At 46.9% G+C, this 18,937-nt stretch overlaps 1 protein-coding gene across 2 annotated transcripts in view; it reads right to left on the minus strand.

The window, feature by feature from the left end:
* The window catches only part of wbp1lb (WW domain binding protein 1-like b), a 31,496-nt gene extending 13,592 nt beyond the window's left edge, over positions 1–17,904 (minus strand). For both annotated transcript variants that reach the window (XM_079261332.1, XM_079261331.1), the window contains exon 1: positions 17,573–17,904. In XM_079261332.1, coding sequence (XP_079117458.1) covers positions 17,573–17,659 — 87 coding nt within the window. In that variant the 5' untranslated portion in view covers positions 17,660–17,904. The remainder of the gene's footprint in view (positions 1–17,572) is intronic.
* Positions 17,905–18,937: the final 1,033 nt, after the last annotated feature.

Consider the following 18,937-nt stretch of genomic DNA (forward strand, 5'->3'; position numbering starts at 1 on the left):
CCTGAACCACAAACCTGGACCCTGAAAAATGAACCTGGACCATCAACCATGAACCTAGACCTGAACTATAAACCTAGACCTGAACCATAAACCTAGACCTGAACCATAAAGCCAGACCTGAACCATAAAGCCAGACCTGAACTATAAACCTAGACATGAACCATAAAGCCAGACCTGAACCATAAACCTAGACCTGAACCATGAACCTGGACCTGGACCAGAACCTGGACCTGAACCATGAACCTGGACCTGAACCATGAACCTAGACCTGAATCATGAACATTAACGATGGACCTCGACCTGAAACATTAACCTGGACAATGAACCTAGACCTGGACCCTGAACCATGAACCTGGACCCTGAACCATGAACCTGGACCCTGAACCATGAACCATGGACATGGACCATGAATCTTGACCTAAACCATAAACCTAAACCTGAACCATACACCTGAACCATAAATCTAAACCATACACCTGAACCATAAATCTAAACCATGATCCTGAACCTGAACCATGAACCTGGACCCTGAACCATGAACCTGGACCCTGAACCATGAACCTGGACCTTGAACCATGAACCTGGACCCTGAACCATGAACCTGGACCATCAACCATGAACCTAGACCTGAACCATGAACCTGGACCATCAACCATGAACCTAGACCTAAACCATAAACCCAGACCTGAAGCATAAACCTAGACCTGAACCATAAACCTGAACCTGAACCATGAACCTGGACCATAAACCTAGACCTGAACCATAAACCCAGACCTGAACCGTAAACCTAGACCTGAACCATAAAGCCAGACCTGAACCATAAAGCCAGACCTGAACCATAAAGCCAGACCTGAACCATAAACCTAGACCTGAACCATAAACCTAGACCTGAACCATGAACCATGAACCTACACCTGAACCATAAACCTAGACCTGAACCATGAACCATGAACCTGGACCTGAACCATGAACCTGAACCTGAACCATGAACCTGAACCTGAACCACGAACCTGGACCTGAACCATGAACCTAGACCTGAACCATGAACCATGAACCTGAACCATGAACCATGAACCTGAACCACGAACCTAGACCTGAACATGAACCCTGAACCTAGACCTGAACCTGAACCACAAAACTGAACCGGAACCTGAACTGGAACCCTGAACCTAGACCTGAACCACTAACCTAGACCTGAACCACTAACCTAGACCTGAACCACTAACCTAGACCTGGACCAGAACCTAGACCTGAACCATAAACCTAGACCTGAACCATGAACCTAGACCTGTACCATGAACCTAGACATGAACAAAAAACCTGGACCTGAACCACAAACCTGGACCTGAACCACAAACCTGGACCTGAACCATGAACCTGGACCTGAACCATGAACCTGAACCTGAACCACGAACCTGGACCTGAACCATGAACCTGAACCTGAACCATGAACCTAGACCTGAACCATGAACCATGAACCTGAACCATGAACCTGGACCTGAACCATGAACCTGAACCACGAACCTAGACCTGAACCTGAACCCTGAACCTAGACCTGAACCTGAACCACAAACCTGGACCTGAACCTGAACCGGAACCCTGAACCTAGACCTGAACCACTAACCTAGACCTGGACCAGAACCTAGACCTGAACCATAAACCTAGACCTGAACCATGAACCTAGACCTGTACCATGAACCTAGACCTGTACCATGAACCTAGACATGAACCTGAACCACAAACCTGGACCTGAACCACAAACCTGGACCTGAACCCTGAACCTGGGCCTGAACCATGAACCTGGGCCTGAACCATGAACCTGGACCTGAACCATAAACCTAGACCTGAACCATAAACCTAGAACTGAACCATAAACCTAGACCTGAACCACAAACCTGGACCCTGAAAAATGAACCTGGATCATCAACCATGAACCTAGACCTGAACTATAAACCTAGACCTGAACTATAAACCCAGACCTGAACCATAAACCTAGACCTGAACCATGAACCTGGACCTGGACCAGAACCTGGACCTGGACCAGAACCTGGACCTGAACCATGAACCTGGACCTGAACCCTGAACCTGAACCTGAACCATGAACCTAGACCTGGACCATGAACCATGAACCTGAACCAGAACCATGAATCATGAACCTAGACCTGAATCATGAACATTAACGATGGACCTCGACCTGAAACATTAACCTGGACAATGAACCTAGACCTGGAACCTGAACCATGAACCATGGACATGGACCATGAATCTTGACCTAAACCATAAACCTAGACCTAAACCATAAACCTACACCTGAACCATACACCTGAACCATAAATCTAAACCATGAACCTGAACCAGAAACCTGGACCTGAACCCTGAACCATGAACCTGGACCCTGAACCATGAACCTGGACCCTGAACCTGGACCTTGAACCCTGAACCTGGACCCTGAACCTGGACCCTGAACCTGGACCATCAACCATGAACCTAGACCTGAACCATAAACCTAGACCTGAACCCTGAACCATGAACCTGGACCTTGAACCATGAACCTGGACCCTGAACCATGAACCATCAACCATTAACCTAGACCTAAACCATAAACCCAGACCTGAAGCATAAACCTAGACCTGAAGCATAAACCTGAACCTGAACCTAAACCATGAACCTGGACCATGAACCTAGACCTGAACCATAAACCTAGACCTGAACCACAAAGCCAGACCTGAACCATAAAGCCAGACCTGGACCATAAACCTAGACCTGAACCATAAACCACAGACCTGAACCATAAACCACAGACCTGAACCATAAACCTAGACCTGAACCATGAACCATGAACCTGAACCACGAACCTAGACCTGAACCTGAACCCTGAACCTAGACCTGAACCTGAACCAAAAACCTGGACCTGAACCGGAACCCTGAACCTAGACCTGAACCACTAACCTAGACCTGAACCACTAACCTAGACCTGAACCATAAACCTAGACCTGAACCATAAACCTAGACCTGAACCATGAACCTGAACCGGAACCCTGAACCTAGACCTGAACCACTAACCTAGACCTGAACCACAAACCTGGACCTGAACCACAAACCTGGACCTGAACCACAAACCTGGACCTGAACCATGAACCTGGACCTGAACCATAAACCTAGACCTGAACCATAAACCTAGACCTGAACAAAAAACCTAGACCTGAACCACAAACCTGGACCCTGAAAAATGAACCTGGACCATCAACCATGAACCTAGACCTGAACTATAAACCTAGACCTGAACTATAAACCTAGACCTGAACCATAAAGCCAGACCTGAACCATAAAGCCAGACCTGAACCATAAAGCCAGACCTGAACCATAAACCTAGACCTGAACCATAAAGCCAGACCTGAACCATAAACCTAGACCTGAACCATGAACCATGAACCTAGACCTGAATCATGAACATTAACGATGGACCTCGACCTGAACCATAAAGCCAGACCTGAACCATAAAGCCAGACCTGCACCAGAACCTGGACCTGAACCATGAACCTGGACCTGAACCATGAACCTAGACCTGGACCATGAACCTGAACCAGAACCATGAATCATGAACCTAGACCTGAATCATGAACATTAACGATGGACCTCGACCTGAAACATTAACCTGGACAATGAACCTAGACCTGGACCCTGAACCATGAACCAGGACCCTGAACCATGAACCTGGACCCTGAACCATGAACCATGGACATGGACCATGAATCTTGACCTAAACCATAAACCTAAACCTGAACCATACACCTGAACCATAAATCTAAACCATGAACCTGAACCTGAACCTGAACCTGAACCTGAACCTAGACCTGAACCATGAACCTGGACCCTGAACCATGAACCTGGACCCTGAACCATGAACCTGGACCTTGAACCATGAACCTGGACCCTGAACCATGAACCTGGACCATCAACCATGAACCTAGACCTGAACCATGAACCTGGACCATCAACCATGAACCTGGACCTAAACCATAAACCCAGACCTGAAGCATAAACCTAGACCTGAACCATAAACCTGAACCTGAACCTGAACCATGAACCTGAACCTGAACCATGAACCTGAACCATGAACCTAGACCTGAACCATAAACCTAGACCTGAACCATAAAGCCAGACCTGAACCATAAAGCCAGACCTGAACCATAAAGCCAGACCTGAACCATAAACCTAGACCTGAACCATGAACCATGAACCTACACCTGAACCATAAACCTAGACCTGAACCATAAACCTAGACCTGAACCATGAACCTGGACCTGAACCATGAACCTGGACCTGAACCATGAACCTGAACCTGGACCTGAACCATGAACCTGAACCTGAACCATGAACCTAGACCTGAACCATGAACCATGAACCTGAACCATGAACCTGGACCTGAACCATGAACCTGAACCACGAACCTAGACCTGTACCTGAACCCTGAACCTAGACCTGAACCTGAACCACAAACCTGGACCTGAACCTGAACCGGAACCCTGAACCTAGACCTGAACCACTAACCTAGACCTGAACCACTAACCTAGACCTGGACCAGAACCTAGACCTGAACCATAAACCTAGACCTGAACCATGAACCTGAACCATGAACCTAGACCTGTACCATGAACCTAGACATGAACAAAAAACCTAGACCTGAACCACAAACCTGGACCTGAACCACAAACCTGGACCTGAACCATGAACCTGGACCTGAACCATGAACCTAGACCTGAACCATGAACCTGAACCTGAACCACGAACCTGGACCTGAACCATGAACCTGAACCTGAACCATGAACCTAGACCTGAACCATGAACCATGAACCTGAACCATGAACCTGGACCTGAACCATGAACCTGAACCACAAACCTAGACCTGAACCTGAACCCTGAACCTAGACCTGAACCTGAACCACAAACCTGGACCTGAACCTGAACCGGAACCCTGAACCTAGACCTGAACCACTAACCTAGACCTGAACCACTAACCTAGACCTGGACCAGAACCTAGACCTGAACCATAAACCTAGACCTGAACCATGAACCTAGACCTGTACCATGAACCCTAGACCTGTACCATGAACCTAGACCTGAACCTGAACCACAAACCTGGACCTGAACCACAAACCTGGACCTGAACCCTGAACCTGGGCCTGAACCATGAACCTGGGCCTGAACCATGAACCTGGGCCTGAACCATAAACCTAGACCTGAACCATAAACCTAGACCTGAACAAAAAACCTAGACCTGAACCACAAACCTGGACCCTGAAAAATGAACCTGGACCATCAACCATGAACCTAGACCTGAACTATAAACCTAGACCTGAACTATAAACCCAGACCTGAACCATAAACCTAGACCTGAACCATGAACCTGGACCAGAACCTGGACCTGGACCAGAACCTGGACCTGAACCATGAACCTGGACCTGAACCCTGAACCTGAACCTGAACCTGAACCATGAACCTAGACCTGGACCATGAACCTGAACCAGAACCATGAATCATGAATCATGAACCTAGACCTGAATCATGAACATTAATGATGGACCTCGACCTGAAACATTAACCTGGACAATGAACCTAGACCTGGACCCTGAACCATGAACCTGGACCCTGAACCATGAACCATGGACATGGACCATGAATCTTGACCTAAACCATAAACCTAGACCTAAACCATAAACCTACACCTGAACCATACACCTGAACCATAAATCTAAACCATGAACCTGAACCAGAAACCTGGACCTGAACCCTGAACCATGAACCTGGACCCTGAACCTGGACCTTGAACCCTGAACCTGGACCCTGAACCTGGACCTGGACCATCAACCATAAACCTAGACCTGAACCCTGAACCATGAACCTGGACCTTGAACCATGAACCTGGACCCTGAACCATGAACCTGGACCATCAACCATTAACCTAGACCTAAACCATAAACCCAGACCTGAAGCATAAACCTAGACCTGAAGCATAAACCTGAACCTGAACCTAAACCATGAACCTGGACCATGAACCTAGACCTGAACCATAAACCTAGACCTGAACCACAAAGCCAGACCTGAACCACAAAGCCAGACCTGGACCATAAAGCCAGACCTGGACCATAAACCACAGACCTGAACCATCAACCTAGACCTGAACAAAAAACCTAGACCTGAACCACAAACCTGGACCCTGAAAAATGAACCTGGACCATCAACCATGAACCTAGACCTGAACTATAAACCTAGACCTGAACTATAAACCTAGACCTGAACCATAAACCTAGACCTGAACCATAAAGCCAGACCTGAACCATAAAGCCAGACCTGAACCATAAAGCCAGACCTGAACCATAAACCTAGACCTGAACCATAAAGCCAGACCTGAACCATAAACCTAGACCTGAACCATGAACCATGAACCTAGACCTGAATCATGAACATTAACGATGGACCTCGACCTGAACCATAAAGCCAGACCTGAACCATAAAGCCAGACCTGCACCAGAACCTGGACCTGAACCATGAACCTGGACCTGAACCATGAACCTAGACCTGGACCATGAACCTGAACCAGAACCATGAACCTGAACCAGAACCATGAATCATGAACCTAGACCTGAATCATGAACATTAACGATGGACCTCGACCTGAAACATTAACCTGGACAATGAACCTAGACCTGGACCCTGAACCATGAACCAGGACCCTGAACCATGAACCTGGACCCTGAACCATGAACCATGGACATGGACCATGAATCTTGACCTAAACCATAAACCTAAACCTGAACCATACACCTGAACCATAAATCTAAACCATGAACCTGAACCTGAACCTGAACCTGAACCTAGACCTGAACCATGAACCTGGACCCTGAACCATGAACCTGGACCCTGAACCATGAACCTGGACCTTGAACCATGAACCTGGACCCTGAACCATGAACCTGGACCATCAACCATGAACCTAGACCTGAACCATGAACCTGGACCATCAACCATGAACCTGGACCTAAACCATAAACCCAGACCTGAAGCATAAACCTAGACCTGAACCATAAACCTGAACCTGAACCTGAACCATGAACCTGAACCTGAACCATGAACCTGAACCATGAACCTAGACCTGAACCATAAAGCCAGACCTGAACCATAAAGCCAGACCTGAACCATAAAGCCAGACCTGAACCATAAAGCCAGACCTGAACCATAAACCTAGACCTGAACCATGAACCATGAACCTACACCTGAACCATAAACCTAGACCTGAACCATAAACCTAGACCTGAACCATGAACCTGGACCTGAACCATGAACCTGGACCTGAACCATGAACCTGAACCTGGACCTGAACCATGAACCTGAACCTGAACCATGAACCTAGACCTGAACCATGAACCATGAACCTGAACCATGAACCTGGACCTGAACCATGAACCTGAACCACGAACCTAGACCTGTACCTGAACCCTGAACCTAGACCTGAACCTGAACCACAAACCTGGACCTGAACCTGAACCGGAACCCTGAACCTAGACCTGAACCACTAACCTAGACCTGAACCACTAACCTAGACCTGGACCAGAACCTAGACCTGAACCATAAACCTAGACCTGAACCATGAACCTGAACCATGAACCTAGACCTGTACCATGAACCTAGACATGAACAAAAAACCTAGACCTGAACCACAAACCTGGACCTGAACCACAAACCTGGACCTGAACCATGAACCTGGACCTGAACCATGAACCTAGACCTGAACCATGAACCTGAACCTGAACCACGAACCTGGACCTGAACCATGAACCTGAACCTGAACCATGAACCTAGACCTGAACCATGAACCATGAACCAGAACCATGAACCTGGACCTGAACCATGAACCTGAACCACGAACCTAGACCTGAACCTGAACCCTGAACCTAGACCTGAACCTGAACCACAAACCTGGACCTGAACCTGAACCGGAACCCTGAACCTAGACCTGAACCACTAACCTAGACCTGAACCACTAACCTAGACCTGGACCAGAACCTAGACCTGAACCATAAACCTAGACCTGAACCATGAACCTAGACCTGTACCATGAACCCTAGACCTGTACCATGAACCTAGACCTGAACCTGAACCACAAACCTGGACCTGAACCACAAACCTGGACCTGAACCCTGAACCTGGGCCTGAACCATGAACCTGGGCCTGAACCATGAACCTGGGCCTGAACCATAAACCTAGACCTGAACCATAAACCTAGACCTGAACAAAAAACCTAGACCTGAACCACAAACCTGGACCCTGAAAAATGAACCTGGACCATCAACCATGAACCTAGACCTGAACTATAAACCTAGACCTGAACCATAAACCTAGACCTGAACCATGAACCTGGACCAGAACCTGGACCTGGACCAGAACCTGGACCTGAACCATGAACCTGGACCTGAACCCTGAACCTGAACCTGAACCTGAACCATGAACCTAGACCTGGACCATGAACCTGAACCAGAACCATGAATCATGAATCATGAACCTAGACCTGAATCATGAACATTAATGATGGACCTCGACCTGAAACATTAACCTGGACAATGAACCTAGACCTGGACCCTGAACCATGAACCTGGACCCTGAACCATGAACCATGGACATGGACCATGAATCTTGACCTAAACCATAAACCTAGACCTAAACCATAAACCTACACCTGAACCATACACCTGAACCATAAATCTAAACCATGAACCTGAACCAGAAACCTGGACCTGAACCCTGAACCATGAACCTGGACCCTGAACCTGGACCTTGAACCCTGAACCTGGACCCTGAACCTGGACCTGGACCATCAACCATGAACCTAGACCTGAACCATAAACCTAGACCTGAACCCTGAACCATGAACCTGGACCTTGAACCATGAACCTGGACCCTGAACCATGAACCTGGACCCTGAACCATTAACCTAGACCTAAACCATAAACCCAGACCTGAAGCATAAACCTAGACCTGAAGCATAAACCTGAACCTGAACCTAAACCATGAACCTGGACCATGAACCTAGACCTGAACCATAAACCTAGACCTGAACCACAAAGCCAGACCTGAACCACAAAGCCAGACCTGGACCATAAAGCCAGACCTGGACCATAAACCACAGACCTGAACCATAAACCACAGACCTGAACCATAAACCACAGACCTGAACCATAAACCTAGACCTGAACCATGAACCATGAACCTGAACCATGAACCAGGACCTGGACCAGAACCTACACCTGAACCATGAACCTAGACCTGAACCATGAACCTGGACCTGGACCAGAACCTAGACCTGAACCATGAACCTGGACCTGAACCATGAAACTGAACCATGAACCTAGACATGAACCACGAACCTGAACCATGAACCTAGACCTGAAACCTGATCCATGAACCAAGACCCGAACCCTGAACCTGAACCATGAACCTAGACCTGAACCATGAACCTAGACCTGAACCATGAACATAGACCTGAACCATGAACATAGACCTGAACCATGAACCTAAACCTTGAACCATGAACCTAAACCTTGAACCATGAACATGGACATGAACCATGAACCTGAACCAGAACCTGGACCTGAACCATGAATCATGAACCTAGACCTGAATCATGAACATTAACGATGAACCTAGACCTGAAACATTAACCTGGACAATGAACCTAGACCTGAACCCTGAACCATGAACCCAGACCCTGAACCATGAACCCGGACCCTGAACCATGAACCTGGACCTTGAACCATGAACCTGGACCTGAACCATGAACCTGGACCTGGACCAGAACCTAGACCTGAACCATGAACCTGGACCTGAACCATGAAACTGAACCATGAACCTAGACATGAACCATGAACCTGAACCATGAACCTAGACCTGAAACCTGATCCATGAACCAAGACCTGAACCCTGAACCAGAACCTAGACCTGAACCATGAACCTAGACCTGAACAATGAACCTAAACCTTGAACCATGAACCTAAACCTTGAACCATGAACATGGACATGAACCATGAACCTGAACCAGAACCTGGACCTGAACCATGAATCATGAACCTAGACCTGAATCATGAACATTAACGATGAACCTAGACCTGAAACATTAACCTGGACAATGAACCTAGACCTGAACCCTGAACCATGAACCTGGACCCTGAACCATGAACCCGGACCCTGAACCATGAACCCGGACCCTGAACCATGAACCTGGACCTTGAACCATGAACATGGACATGGACCATGAACATGGACCATGAATCTTGACCTAAACCATAAACCTGAACCATAAATCTAAACCATGAACCTGGACCATCAACCATGATCCTAGACCTGAACCATGAACCTAGACCTGGACCCTGAACCCGGACCCTGAACCATGAACCATGGACATGGACCATGAATCTTGACCTAAACCATAAACCTAGACCTAAACCATAAACCTACACCTGAACCATACCCCTGAACCATAAATCTAAACCATGAACCTGAACCTAGACCTGAACCCTGAACCATGAACCTGGACCCTGAACCTGGACCTTGAACCATGAACCTGGACCATCAACCATGAACCTAGACCTGAACCATAAACCTAGACCTGAACCCTGAACCATGAACCTGGACCATCAACCATGAACCTGGACCTTGAACCATGAACCTGGACCCTGAACCATGAACCTGGACCATCAACCATGAACCTAGACCTAAACCATAAACCCAGACCTGAAGCATAAACCTAGACCTGAACCATAAACCTGAACCTGAACCTAAACCATGAACCTGGACCATCAACCATGAACCTAGACCTGAACCATAAACCTAGACCTGAACCATAAACCACAGACCTGAACCATAAACCACAGACCTGAACCATAAACCACAGACCTGAACCATAAACCTAGACCTGAACCATGAACCATGAACCTGGACCAGAACCTACACCTGAACCATAAACCTAGACCTGAACCATAAAGCCAGACCTGAACCATAAACCTAGACCTGAACCATAAACCACAGACCTGAACCATAAACCACAGACCTGAACCATAAACCACAGACCTGAACCATAAACCTAGACCTGAACCATGAACCATGAACCTGGACCTGGACCAGAACCTACACCTGAACCATGAACCTAGACCTGAACCATGAACCTGGACCTGAACCATGAACCTGGACCTGAACCATGAACCTGGACCTGAACCATGAAACTGAACCATGAACCTGGACCTGAACCATGAAACTGAACCATGAACCTAGACATGAACCATGAACCTGAACCATGAACCTAGACCTGAAACCTGATCCATGAACCAAGACCCGAACCCTGAACCTGGACCAGAACCTAGACCTGAACCATGAACCTAGACCTGAACCATGAACCTAAACCTTGAACCATGAACCTAAACCTTGAACCATGAACATGGACATGAACCATGAACCTGAACCAGAACCTGGACCTGAACCATGAATCATGAACCTAGACCTGGAACATTAACCTGGACAATGAACCTGGACGTGAACCCTGAACCATGAACCCAGACCCTGAACCATGAACCCGGACCCTGAACCATGAACCTGGACCTTGAACCATGAACCTGGACCTTGAACCATGAACATGGACCTGAACCATGAACCTAGACCTGGAACATTAACCTGGACAATGAACCTAGACGTGAACCCTGAACCATGAACCCGGACTCTGAACCATGAACCCGGACTCTGAACCATGAACCCGGACTCTGAACCATGAACCCGGACTCTGAACCATGAACCTGGACCTTGAACCATGAACATGGACCTGAACCATGAACATGGACCTGAACCATGAACCTAGACCTGAACCATGAACCTGGACCTGAACCATGAAACTGAACCATGAACCTAGACCTGAAACCTGATCCATGAACCAAGACCCAAACCCTGAACCTGGACCAGAACCTAGACCTGAACCATGAACCTAGACCTGAACCATGAACCTAAACCTTGAACCATGAACCTAAACCTAGAACCATGAACCTAAACCTTGAACCATGAACCTAAACCTTGAACCATGAACATGGACATGAACCATGAACCTGAAACAGAACCTGGACCTGAAACATGAATCATGAACCTAGACCTGAAACATTAACCTGGACAATGAACCTAGACGTGAACCCTGAACCATGAACCCAGACCCTGAACCATGAACCCGGACCCTGAACCATGAACCTGGACCTTGAACCATGAACATGGACCTGAACCATGAACCTGGACCTGGACCAGAACCTAGACCTGAACCATGAACCTGGACCTGAACCATGAAACTGAACCATGAACCTAGACATGAACCATGAACCTGAACCATGAGCCTAGACCTGAAACCTGATCCATGAACCAAGACCCGAACCCTGAACCAGAACCTAGACCTGAACCATGAACCTAGACCTGAACCATGAACCTAAACCTTGAACCATGAACCTAAACCTTGAACCATGAACCTAAACCTTGAACCATGAACATGGACATGAACCATGAACCTGAACCATGAATCATGAATCATGAATCATGAACCTAGACCTGAATCATGAACATTAACGATGAACCTAGACCTGAAACATTAACCTGGACAATGAACCTAGACCTGAACCATAAACCTGAACCATAAATCTAAACCATGAACCTGGACCATCAACCATGATCCTAGACCTGAACCATAAATCTAGACCTGAACCCTGAACCATGAACCTGGACCCTGAACCATGAACCTGGACCCTGAACCATGAACCTGGACCTTGAACCATGAACCTGGACCCTGAACCATGAACCTGAACCATAAACCTAGACCTGAACCATCAACCATGAACCTAGACCTGAATCATAAAGCTGAACCTGAACCTGAACCATGAACCTGGACCATGAACCTGGACCATGAACCTGGACCATGAACCTGGACTTGAACCATAAACCTGAACCACAAAGCCAGACCTGAACCATAAAGCCAGACCTGAACCATAAACCTAGACCTGAACCATGAACCTGAATCATGAACCTAGACCTGAACCATGAAGCTAGACCTGAACCATGAACCATGAACCATGAACCATGAACTATGAACCCTGGACCCTGACCAGACCAACAGCTGCCAGCCCAGATCATAGACGGCCCCCACAGGGTTGTACAGTAGACACAAGACAGGATGTTTGCCTCTCTTCCTGATCTGGTCTGGACTCTTTAGACCACATGGTGAGTCTGGGACAGGGTGGATCTTGACTCTTTAGACCACATGGCCTCTAGTTTCCTGCATGGCATTCGGTACCTTCTGAAAATGTAAATGAAAAACTGAAAACAGACACCAGATGTCAGTGAAAGGTTCGAGGTGCAGAACAGGACCAGGATCAGGACCATGACCAAGACACCAGACCAGGATCAGGACACCGGACCAGGACCAGACACCCCTGCTGTAAAGTCAATCTGCTGTATCCCCATTTGAAGATTCAGATGTTTGTTGAGAATTCATTTATAATCAATAAAATCTACTTTTTCTAATCTTTAGCGTGCACTGAAAGTGATTTAATGTAACTTTTGTCTTCTTAGCATGCAGCACCAAGAATATCATTTTATACTCAGACAACTGTGAAACTGCCTTCTTGGTTGGTGCAACTATGTTTTTAGAGGGAAAAAAAATTAAAGTAGAGATGTCCGACGTTATCGACCGATTTCAACTTTAAAATGCGATATTGGATCTGCATGAGTTTCTACTTTCATAATGGCACAACGTGGACACATTATCTACTTCAGCTACGTCTCCCCTCACTCAAAATGACAAGATATAAGAGATGTCACACATATTTTTCTAGATATTTGTTTGTTTGGCACAACTCGCTCCAAAAATATTAGCATCTATTGATATTTGGATTGGAAATTAAGAGTTGGGAAAAACTGGTGTATCGGATATTGGTTTAAAAAAAAAATAAACAAAAAGATAATATCAAACATACTTAGTTAAAAATGAGGTTACAACAATAGGTTAGCCAAAACAAAATCATGTGAACACCGACTTGTGAGGATTCATAAATAGCATCTGAGGTAAAAAAAAAAAAAAAAAAAAAAAAAAATTATATATATACATATATATGTATTTATGCAAAGCATTCTAGTAACAAGATGAAACCTACAGAAGAGTTCTGTAATAGACTGAGTAAGCTAATAGTTTTGCTATTTAAGGAAAACTATTCTGAATATAAACCTACAAAGAATAAAAGAAATGAAAATATCAAAATCACCCGACCGAAACAGAAGATGAATGCTGACAGTCTGTGGTCCATCAGGATGCTGGAAAAAGACTGAGGAGACACTGTAGGTCAGGAAGTTTGTTCCATTAAACATGTTCTGGTCAGAGCTCATTTACCACAAACAGACCCCAGACCATTTACCACGAACAGACCCCAGACCATTTACCACGAACAGACCCCTGACCATTTACCACGAACAGACCCCAGACCATTTACCACGAACAGACCCCTGACCATTTACCACAAACAGACCCCAGACCATTTACCACAAACAGACCCCAGACCATTTACCACGAACAGACCCCAGACCATTTACCACGAACAGACCCCAGACCATTTACCACGAACAGACCCCAGACCATTTACCACGAACAGACCCCAGACCATTTACCACAAACAGACCCCAGACCATTTACCACGAACAGACCCCAGACCATTTACCACGAACAGACCCCAGACCATTTACCACGAACAGACCCCTGACCATTTACCACAAACAGACCCCTGACCATTTACCACGAACAGACCCCAGACCATTTACCACAAACAGACCCCAGACCATTTACCACGAACAGACCCCTGACCATTTACCACAAACAGACCCCTGACCATTTACCACGAACAGACCCCAGACCATTTACCACGAACAGACCCCAGACCATTTACCACGAACAGACCCCAGACCATTTACCACGAACAGACCCCAGACCATTTACCACAAACAGACCCCAGACCATTTACCACAAACAGACCCCAGACCATTTACCACAAACAGACCCCAGACCATTTACCACAAACAGACCCCAGACCATTTACCACAAACAGACCCCAGACCATTTACCACGAACAGACCCCAGACCATTTACCACGAACAGACCCCAGACCATTTACCACAAACAGACCCCAGACCATTTACCACAAACAGACCCCAGACCATTTACCACAAACAGACCCCAGACCATTTACCACAAACAGACCCCAGACCATTTACCACAAACAGACCCCAGACCATTTACCACAAACAGACCCCTGACCATTTACCACAAACAGACCCCTGACCATTTACCACGAACAGACCCCTGACCATTTACCACGAACAGACCCCTGACCATTTACCACGAACAGACCCCTGACCATTTACCACAAACAGACCCCTGACCATTTACCACAAACAGACCCCAGACCATTTACCACAAACAGACCCCTGACCATTTACCACGAACAGACCCCTGACCATTTACCACGAACAGACCCCTGACCATTTACCACAAACAGACCCCTGACCATTTACCACAAACAGACCCCTGACCATTTACCACAAACAGACCCCTGACCATTTACCACAAACAGACCCCAGACCATTTACCACAAACAGACCCCTGACCATTTACCACAAACAGACCCCAGACCATTTACCACGAACAGACCCCAGACCATTTACCACAAACAGACCCCAGACCATTTACCACAAACAGACCCCAGACCATTTACCACAAACAGACCCCTGACCATTTACCACAAACAGACCCCTGACCATTTACCACAAACAGACCCCTGACCATTTACCACAAACAGACCCCTGACCATTTACCACGAACAGACCCCTGACCATTTACCACGAACAGACCCCTGACCATTTACCACAAACAGACCCCAGACCATTTACCACAAACAGACCCCAGACCATTTACCACGAACAGACCCCTGACCATTTACCACAAACAGACCCCTGACCATTTACCACAAACAGACCCCTGACCATTTACCACAAACAGACCCCAGACCATTTACCACAAACAGACCCCAGACCATTTACCACAAACAGACCCCAGACCATTTACCACGAACAGACCCCTGACCATTTACCACAAACAGACCCCTGACCATTTACCACAAACAGACCCCTGACCATTTACCACGAACAGACCCCAGACCATTTACCACGAACAGACCCCAGACCATTTACCACGAACAGACCCCAGACCATTTACCACGAACAGACCCCTGACCATTTACCACGAACAGACCCCTGACCATTTACCACGAACAGACCCCTGACCATTTACCAGACCCCTGACTGAAGCCGCCTCTGCCTCAAAGTCTGGGCGCCCTTTTCACTTTCACACTTGAAACATGTGCATCAGTAAGCTCTCCATTAATCCTGTATGATTTTCTGCAGAATCTAGTCTAAAGCAACACATGCTGCCACTCTGTGTTTATTTAAATCAGTTCAGGAATGCCTAGTATATTTCAGTAAGACAATACCAAAGCTCTGTACACATGATGCTGTGGTCCAGGAGTGTGTCTGCACATTGAACACCTTATCACACACATAAAAGCCACAATCTGCCAAGCAGATGTTGTTAAAAGAGCTGTTAATACTGCTGGCCATTTCCAAATCAGCGCAGATGTTTAAGAAAAAAAAAAAGGATCACAGTTGTCAGTGCACCATTTTCAGATAAATATGGAACTGAACATGAAGCCAGAAACTTTTTTTTCCTGAAAACCCTGTTAGCCTTCAACAATAAGCCAATGTAATCAGTACTTCTCAAGGATATTAATTCATATTAAATATATATCCAGCTAAACTCATGTGAGACTTGCTGGAACAAACGATAAGGATGTCCTTGTCAACGCAGATTACTTGTTGCCTTAACACAGATCAGGAAAAACTTCAAGTTTGGTTTTTCGCTTGCAAAGAAGCTAAAACATTTAAACTAGTAATGACATATTTCTTTTTATTAAGAACTTCTTCTGTCTACTAGTTAGATTATATCCCGAATGCCCGCACCGATCATGACTTTCGCTTCTGGCTAAAATGTCAACCATAAACACAAGAAGGCCCTGAGTTTCTGTGCTGAAGCAGGGTTAGCCGTGTTAGCTGGCGATGTTAGCATGGCTAGCGATGCTAACAGGGCTACCGGTGCTAACAGGCATAAGCAAGGCTACCGATGCTAACAGGCATAAGCAGGGCTACCGATGCTAACAGGCATAAGCAGGGCTAGCGATGCTAAAAGGGCTAGCGATGCTAACCGGCTAACTTTGAAACCATGTAAACATCTTTCTGATTAAAAAAAACTTGTTTAGGCAGGATGAGGACGATCGTCACTCAACATATTAGGCCAACGCAATAAGAAAAGTTGTTGTAAAAACAGCAGATTCATGCATCTTGACAGTTTGCTAACTTCTCCGGCTACCAGTAGATGTGTCCTGTCTTTACTGGCCAACCTTACCGTGTCTGCTGCGGACTCCGTGGGGCTGACGGAGCCCACAGCGTGTAAAAACAATCCCATTTTAAGACCCGAACATAAGCCTGTCATTCCTCCAGGCGCAGGCAGCAGAAACACAGGAACAGTCCGATGTTCACCACTCCGTCTGGTGGCTACTTGTCGGCTGGTGCAGCGCTGACAGGCCGCAGTATGCGCCGCCTCCTTTGCGCTCTGGACATCTCCGCAAGCACCGCTGCTGGCGCAACTGGTTGCTGTCGGTGCCAGCTGCAGCTCTTACACAAGCCGTTCCCCCAGCAGGGCTCTCTGCTTCGGTCAGCTGGGTGTGGCGTGGTCACCTAGACCCGATCCATGTGCGCAACGTGACGGGCGTACAGTTCCGTGGCTCCTAACTGGTTTTGCGGACTGACCTGTGATTGGTCAGCCGCGGCAAGCTGGGGACGGGCTGGCCAATCAGCGGTCGGTGCGACTTGTTATGTTCCAAGATTCCCTTCTTTTGTTTCAGGAACACATGTTCTGAAGGTGGTGAAAAACATCCCACCACGTCACAGACTAATTTAATTTCGTTATTATTTAGAGCACATTTCATTTTATACATAACATGGAGCATGTCCTCACAATGCCAAACACCATCCAACCCTAGCTGTGGTTCCAAAACTGGAGTAGGGGTCCCCAGAGAGTACAAGGAGACTGTTGTGGTAAGCCAGATCCCAGATAAATAGGGGTCATCAAAACCTACTACTTCCACAGACATAAGCTTAGTAACCCCAGCCCCTCGAAAAACAAAGAAAAAAGAAGGAAAAAAACCTATTATAACTTGTCATCTGGTAGCATGTTGTCCATGTTCAGAGGTTTACTGGGCTTCGTAGAGCCCTTCCTGTCTTTGCTGGTTGCCATGATTTTCCTGCGACATTTAATAAAATGTGTTTGAGAAACAGATGACTAAGTAAGGCTTTTTATGATGTTTCGTTAACTTTGGCTGAGTGCTGTCCTTCTATAACGCCAGAGTACGGTAAATTATGGAGACAATGTCAGTAACAAGAGCATGAAACCCATCGTGGTCTGGTGCAGGGGTCCACAGCGTTTCAGCATGATGGAGGTTCTGCAGGAACATAGACTGGGAATCAGGATACTGGATAGTTCCTGTAGTTAGAACTTTCATGTTTGGGCAGTAATATAGAGAAAAAACCTTCATGCACCAAACATCGCGTCCATCAGGGGAAAGTCTACTTCTGAATCCCTGCAGACGCTGCCCCGTTTCCCCGGCTACGTCCAGACGCTGCCCCGTTTCCCCGGCTACGTCCAGACGATGGTCTTTTCTGACACTTTGGCTGCTCGCCTTCCATACAAGATGAAATTTAACAGTCTTCA

Source organism: Telmatherina bonti (genome assembly GCF_933228915.1).
Source record: "Telmatherina bonti genome assembly, chromosome: 3".
Taxonomy (NCBI): Eukaryota; Metazoa; Chordata; class Actinopteri; order Atheriniformes; family Telmatherinidae; genus Telmatherina; species Telmatherina bonti.